This window comes from Apium graveolens, chromosome 5 (assembly GCF_009905375.1).
Source record: "Apium graveolens cultivar Ventura chromosome 5, ASM990537v1, whole genome shotgun sequence".
NCBI classification, from domain to species: Eukaryota; Viridiplantae; Streptophyta; class Magnoliopsida; order Apiales; family Apiaceae; genus Apium; species Apium graveolens.
In genome coordinates, this window is record NC_133651.1 from 89,987,332 (window position 1) to 89,995,429 (window position 8,098).

The 8,098-nt window shown below is 31.2% G+C and overlaps 2 protein-coding genes across 2 annotated transcripts; both read right to left on the reverse strand.

Moving 5' to 3' along the window:
* LOC141660261 (uncharacterized) lies at window positions 1-1,200 on the reverse strand. The gene has a single exon (XM_074467228.1). It carries the CDS (start codon window positions 1,198-1,200, stop codon window positions 1-3), a length of 1,200 nt encoding a protein of 399 aa, XP_074323329.1.
* A 3,244-nt stretch (window positions 1,201-4,444) lies between these two features.
* On the reverse strand, window positions 4,445-6,980 carry LOC141660262 (uncharacterized). Its single transcript, XM_074467229.1, has 3 exons — window positions 6,094-6,980; window positions 4,674-4,759; window positions 4,445-4,569 (listed from the first exon to the last, which is right to left on the reverse strand). The coding sequence occupies exons 1-3, from the start codon at window positions 6,978-6,980 to the stop codon at window positions 4,445-4,447; spliced, it is 1,098 nt and encodes a 365-aa protein (XP_074323330.1).
* Between the last annotated feature and the right edge of the window lie 1,118 nt (window positions 6,981-8,098).

The following is an 8,098-nucleotide window of genomic DNA, read 5'->3' on the forward strand; positions in this document are numbered from 1 at the left end:
TCATTGATGATGGCTGGCTTGCTTTGCAAGCTCAGCCGGACTAGTTTGGTTAGAAACTGATAAATCCCCATTAGAAATAGCAGCCTCTTCTTGATTCTGAATTGTCTGAACAATGTTAAGTTGTTGGCCCGAATCAATCTCCATGTGGCCCAACCCATCTGATACTCCTCTCCTTCTTTTTCGGTCCTCTAACTGTATATCATCACCATCCTCCTCATTTAGCTCATAAAGAATATTTGACGTGGTTAAATATCCCTTAAAATTAGCTCCATTTATATCAATCTGTTTGCTACCTTCACGGACGTTTGTTGCACTCCCCACCCGATGATCACTCACCTTCATTATCTCCTTTCCTTTATTTGAAAAAACTTCCCCCGCAAAATTCTCTCTACCAATCCTAGCCTCCCACGTGTCATCACCTTCATCCCTTAGCCATTTACTCTGTACCTGCCCTGCCACCCTACGCGGCGGAGCCCTCAGCCAACTCCCCCATTCCTTCGTTACCACCTCAACCCCTTTCTCCATTGCATTTCTGCAGAATCTATCCGTGTGACTTACCAAACCACAAGTGAAACAAAATTCCCCCAAACGTTCATATTTGCACTCAACTGTAAATTCCTGCCCATCTTTCTTAACTATTTTCTTCTTCCTTTTGATCGGCTTCCTAACATCCAATTTTATTCGGACCCTCATACATTCCCGCCAGATTGACGTACTGTTTTTAACATCATACTCCAAGAATACACCAAAGAAGTTTCCCAACTGCTTCCCCACCGTTTCCAGCATGTACCCAACCGGGAGATTGTAAAGTTGAATCCAAATGCTCAGAAAACATGGCTTAATACTCGCTGGATTCTGACCTGCCTCCACTGTTTCCAAAGCCACCATCGCATTATCGAAAGACCATGGACCCCCTTTTAAAACCCATTGCATATCTTCCTTTCTGTAAAACTGGAACAGAAAACAACCTTGATCAAGATCCTTAATACTTAAGCCCATTGCTGGTCTCCAGACGTCTGCTAATTTCGACTTCATGGCTCGTACGTTTATACTCTTCTCTGTTAGCAACCGACCCACAAGACAGAGCTCATATTTATTAGCTTTCTCATCCACATCTCCATCCAACACAAATGCTTCATTTTCTTCCTCGTCAATCTCCAAGGACGCCATACGATAATCGATGTCTTCCCCACTTGCCATAATGACAAGAAAAAACTCTCACAATACTCTAAATGATTAAGAATATGGAGAGAAACATAAAACTCTCACATGAATATGGAGAGAACTCGTATTTTATGTTTTTTTTTTGCCAGAAGTGTATTTTATGTTTTAACTTAATTTAAAACTAAAAATTTACAAAATTTATGCTATGACAGTATGATGCCCCATTCTTATAAATTCAAAGTTTTGGAACAATATGGAGTTAAACACTGCTAATTTAAGTTCTCTTAAATTTGAATTTATGTTTAATATTATTATTTGATGTATTCTTTCAATTTTTTATTCCAAAACACACAAGAGTCACATTCTAAATTAATTTTATTATGAACCATTTAACTAAAAAAATTAGCAGCTTTGGAAATTGTAAAAATTAGTTAGAACCATTTAATAAAAATGTTACTTTTGTTCAACTTTACTGTTAAAAAACATATTTCTAAGCGGAAAATGTCACTTCCTTATAACACCCATAAAAAAAATAGAATGTGTCTCCACACATAAAACCATTTGATATTACACAAAGTAAAACTTATTGTACTTCCCATACAAGTTTAATATAGTAGAATATCACTTCAAAGTTAATTATATGTTGTTTCCTTTAGTAGGATGAAAGAACATGTTAATGTACACAGAGTACATGACATCCTAGTTTATATATACTATTATTTTATTCTAAAAGAATTGTTTTACCATGTCTTCCAAGTATTTTCGACATTATATTTTAAACTTAAAAAATTATGTACCAAGATTGCTAACATACATATGGATACATGTTTTTTGTTGAAAGTTACAACCATCAACTAGTTTTCCCTAAGCTAGATCTACATTTTCTAACATGCAAGTATGAAACCCCATTTTATTATGTATTCCACATTTTGACTATAGTGCATATCAAAATTTCCAAGAAAAAGCTCACTATATAATAAAATGTAAAATGTTGGTATAAAATATATTATTACATTTTAAGTTTCAACCGGAACATAGTCACCTAATTGCACAAGTTTGTCATAGTCCAACTGATATAAGAGTGATGTTGTATTCAAAAGAAATGGAAAGAATAATTTGACAAGTTCCAAATTATATACCATATGACCTACTCATGAACCGTAAATGATTTCATAAGCCCGACCCAAGTACTTGTTGGATCTTGAGTATATGTGAAAATGAGATGGCCACCCAAAGGCCACAAGTACAAGTTTTTTTAACCCAACCCTAACATGAGAAGTGATTGTGGTAGTTACCAGTAGTTTTCACTATCACTGTTGAATTTAATACACATACTACACAATCATAAATATTGATGATAGAACAGATCCTTATGTAAGCACAACGTAAATCGATATATTTGACTCGCTTCCCAACCCCATATCCTCTGGAATTGAATAGAATAGAATGGTCTTAGGCTGATATCAGATGCTTCGACTTTGTTGCTCATCTGCAAGTTAAATATGGGTTCATAAAATATACGCAACACATATGAAAATGAGAAACGGATATGCAACTAGTTGTTACTATATTTGTTACAATTATCTTATTATAAATTATTTATTATTTTTTCATTGATATGTCATATATTGAAATCGTTATGTACTTATATATGGAGAACAAGTTCAAATTCAATTCTTTTTAATTATAAAATATGTTTTACAATATCGCAAAAGCAAGGCTAAGGGGGTGTATACTTACAAAAAAATTTCAGTTTTCTTTTTTTCAATTTTTTAAAATTTTCTCACTCTTCTATTTCTAAGAAAAGTATTAAAAAATGAGAAAACATGTTTCAAATTAGCTTAAACAACAAATTAGAAAATATATATGAACACTTCTCAATTTAAAATATATAATTCTTTTGTGTAATTAATGAACAATTATAAATAATGTTATTGTCAACAAAAATTATATTATGAAAAATTATTTTTCAATCATTTAATTATTTTTATATAGTTTTTAATATTTGTATTATATATCAACTTTTATGTATTATTATGTTAACAATTTATTTGTGATTATTTCATTAATATAAAACTTCTAAATTTTATGCGAGTTTTTTTGTATTTATTTTAAAACAAATGTATTAATATTAATGATATTAATTGTATTACTATTAATAATATTCATGTGTTTCCATAAAATAATAATATAATAATATATTATGCACATCTTATATAAAAAAGAAAGGTAGTGAATAAGAAGATAGTGAATGTGTGTATTTTAGGGTTAGAACATAGGTTACAATGTGGGTGTTTTCTATTTTCATAAATTAGAAAATAATATATAGAGCTGAGAGTTTTTTCATTCTTAGTTATAAATCAAAAAACCTTTCCATTTTTTTAATTTTCATTTTATAAAATATGCAATTTGAACACATATTCAAAATTTTATATTTTCTAAGAAAAATTATGTGAAAAATTGTTGAAATAAACAACCCCTAAATTCACCAAAAAATGTTAACGAAACATGAATGACAATGCAAGAAAACTACATCTCTTGTTTGACTAATATATGATTTTGACCGATTATTGCGATACTTTTATGTATTAAAAATAAATTTGAAAGAGAATTAGATATATTTTCTAGTGATACTAGTTTTAAAAATTATTTAATCATATATTATGTATAATTTACAGTCAAAACTTAAATAATTTGAGTGTTCAACTAGTCAAAACAGAACACATAATAATTTGAATGTTCAACTAGTCAAAACATAACACATAATATGAGATATGGAGGGAGTATATAATTACACACCTTGCAATCATTCTATAAGATTTGAATATTCAATTTCATTTTTTTTCACAAGACCAGCTTTCATTATTAGTGTAACTTTTTAATAGTTTTAACCTTGTATTTCATAAAATCATGGCGTAAAATACAAATTATTTTTTATTAAACTCTTAAGCAAATTTCTCATCAGAAAATACTTGACTGAATATATATAATTCACCCCCTCCTGGCATGTTTCAAACTTAAAAAAAAAAAAATTAAATACATTAAATGATGTCCGTGACTCATAAGAAACTGTTTCAAAGTCTATCATTCAACGTTTGTCAAGTTTAAATTAAAAAATGCGGCTCGACTGATTAATTATCTTCTAACATAATAACTACTGATTAATGATTATATACATTGTTTTTTCAAGTAAGCATGCTTTGGAAGGATTATATCAAATTAATACCGTAGCGTTATCCACGCATATACTTTAAAGACTACTAAGATAATTAAAATAAAATCATGTACCAACTAAAGACTCATTTGGCTGATCTATAAACCTTGGTACAGAAAGAACCAAACAAGCAACAAGCCCGGACACGTTTCCATATAAACATAGGAGTTGAAATGGGGAGCACAATGTATCTGCATGGAATAGGCTACAACTCTACAACTACAAGTGTATGTTGTAACTATCCACCATAGTTTGTTTCTTTGACTTGCATTTGTGGGGTATTTGTAATCATTACAAGTCTTGCTAACTTCAATTACGGCATCATTTTCCTTAAAATTATTCCCGCTGTTCGGAACTTCGGATATATTCCAAGGAGCAAGGCTGTACCAAAAATTGTTATAAAATTATATCAGTTAATAATGTGACATGCCCTCTATTCCCATATTTTGTCCTTTTTAAAATTTTTGATAAAAATTATGTAAAAAAAAGAAAAAAAATAAGGTAAATATGGTAATTCAAGACATGAATAATGATAATTAAAAATATATTTGGGTTGATTGAAAAACGGGACAAATGAAGTATTATATAATACTATAATTGTGATATGAATGTTAATGTACACTAAACAGTGCCTAAGTTGACGATTGAGTTATTGATGATAATTAAATAAAATTCGTTGTTTCAGTTAAAGATTATAATTTGAATCAAATTTTACACTTCAAACAAAATGATGAATAAATTAACAAAAAATAAGATTGAATACACAAATATATTACGAGTACATGTTACTCGGTACTCAATATTCAAACTATGAAAAATATAATATATAATGATTAACTACATCAACATATAAAAAAAATATGTAGTCAGGTCCTCATTCATCAATATATAAACGACAATCAAATAATACAAAAATAAATAAATTACATTATTGCTAGATTAGATCATTGCCTGATATGTATGTAATCGAATCTTCGCTTTTCAATATATAATACATACAAATGAAATATACGTTATCAAAACTTCGATAACCAATAATAATTAGATCATGTACAATACATCTCGTGTACAACACATCTCTCAAGTTATTGTTACAAAACGATAAATTTGGCAAGATAAATGAAAAATTATAGTTATATATAAAAAGTATAAAGTCGAGATAATATATAGTTTGATTTTGATAAGAAAAATATTTTTCAAATTGATTTTGTTTTATTGAAGTTACTGATTTATCAAAATTAGAAATACTTTATTTGTTATGATGTTAAGACCAGATTTATTTTCACTGTAAAAAAAAAAAGATCAGATTTGTTTTATCTAATCAAATTATTATTTCATCGATATTTATATGTCAAAAATTATCGAAATTTCATGTGCGAAAGTTCTTTCGTACCTGGTAATAGTGCGTGCATATCATCCTCGTAAGTAAAATTGGGTTCGAATTGCATAAAAACATCATGATTGTGCCACTGATTGCACTAACAACAATTACAAAATGTATAAGTTTTATAGTCGCAGAGTGGATTACAGAATATCAGTATCGACCTCTTCCTTATTTTCATAAATATTTACATTAATAAATCATCGAAAATAGAAATAAAAAAGTAATAAAATAATAATAAAAAAACATTAAGAAATTCGGATAAAAATGATATACTACTATGACACCACACGGCACACGCCACATTCACTGCGGTCAATATTTAGGATTTAACCTTCCAAAATTAGCAAGCTTCCTTGATCTATTCCCCCTAAACGACGCCGCATCACCTAAATGAGGCTTCACCGGAACTCTCACATCACCACCCGGAATCACACTTTCCGGCGTCACTCCTTTCTGAGTCCAGCTCCGATTCGGACTCGGTCTCACTAACGGACTCAAACAGAACGCCATTCCCGCCACATTTCGATGATTTTGTCGCCTCTTCGATTGCGGTGTGGCTCGTATCGGCGTCTCTTTCCATCGCGGCGAAGCTTCCGATGAGCAATCACTGCACTTATCGCCGCATTCCTCGTCGGACTCCGCCGTCGGCGACATTCCACGGCGGTTTCTCCGGTCACCGAACGCCGGAAAACTCTTCGACAACATTTTCTTCTTACTTTTACTGGAAAACAAACTCGAAAACCACGACGACGTCGTTTCATTCACCGCCTCAGAAATCACCGTAGTTTCTACAACGGAAGTTGAGTGTCTCGGTCTCGCATCGTAATTCAAATCCGCATCAAGCTTCTGCGTCTTAGATCTGAACAGTTTCGATAGAATTCCGAACTTTCCGCGCCGTCTCGTGTACAAATCGCTCCTGTTCTCCGTTATAACGCCGTTAGGTCCGATTTGCGGAGTGCTGTAGAATCGTTGAAGCTGCGCCCCTGAGTTATCTGATTTCCGGCGACTCACATACGGCGACACCGAGCGGGGAAACACAATCTGCGGCTGAATTGCATCGGATTTGCGGTGCTCATCTTCGTCAAGCTGTGGCCTAACTAACAACACACTCTGATCATTTGATTGAGTTTGAATAATAATTTGTAAACGTTCTCGTAAACACGTTGCACATACACCTACACCGCTGCTAAAATCAAAGAAATGTATACCACACCTCATTTATATATCTGATATATCCCACTTAGAACAGAGTCTCGTAAAATATTTAGAGAGAGGAAGGAGGATACGAGAGTGTGAGAGAGGTTGAACTTGAGAGAAAAAGGAATGAAAATGAGAACGATTTACATTACACAAGGATTGATTTGATTTGGTTGGAAATGAAAGAGGAGAGATTTGGTTTTTAAAAAGTTGAGGAGCTTTTTTGTTATTCCATTCCTCTCATGTCCTACGACTCCTTTAACTCCAATTCTACGGGGCTCCTTTATATACAAGGTGACTGTAGAGATGGTATTCAAGTTTTATTTTAGTTATGGAAATGTATCTGTATTTGTTCTGTAATTCTGGTCAATGAAGGGATGGAGAAGTTGGTTGTGAGAATCCAGTAATAAATAAGGATCCTCATTTTTTCTTATTTCTTGTAAGTTACAATATCTCATCCTTATATTATTTTTTGTATTTAGAGGTTTTATATTCCGCAACCTTTTGGAGTATTTTTTATAAAAGCAAGAGTCCAGCAGGTTAATTATTTATATAAGCTCTTAATTAAAATTATAAGGGTTTTGAGAAAAATAGTATTCCAACTGACTTTTAATAATTACTTAAGAAATTAAGAGTAACGTCTCATATCTTATTAAATAAGAACCCACTTATCATCCCTCATTTCGTTTTTAACAATAATTTTTTTTCATTTTTCCTTCTTTTCTTTCACTTCGTTTCCTTTTTGTCAAATTCTTTACAAATATATTATTATAATAATACTAAGAAATGTGTTTAAGAATCATTACGGGAGTTGAAATACAGAACAATGTCTTAAATCACTAAGACTTGTTATTTTATAATATTTATACTAAAATACTCTTGGACTTGCTCTAAGTTTTTGCCCATAGAAGTATTTGGATTTTAGTTGGGTGAATGATATAAAATGAAATAGAGGAAATTTATAACAATTAACAAAAATTGGATAAAAGATTTGAGAAAGATAAGATAGTGTAAAATTATTAGTATAAAATTTTGAAAAGGTAGATATGATAATGAATGTAACATTCCCTTTTAAAATGAGATATTTAAATTATTACCAGATGATTGGGAATATCTAAATATAATGAGTCAAAAAATGA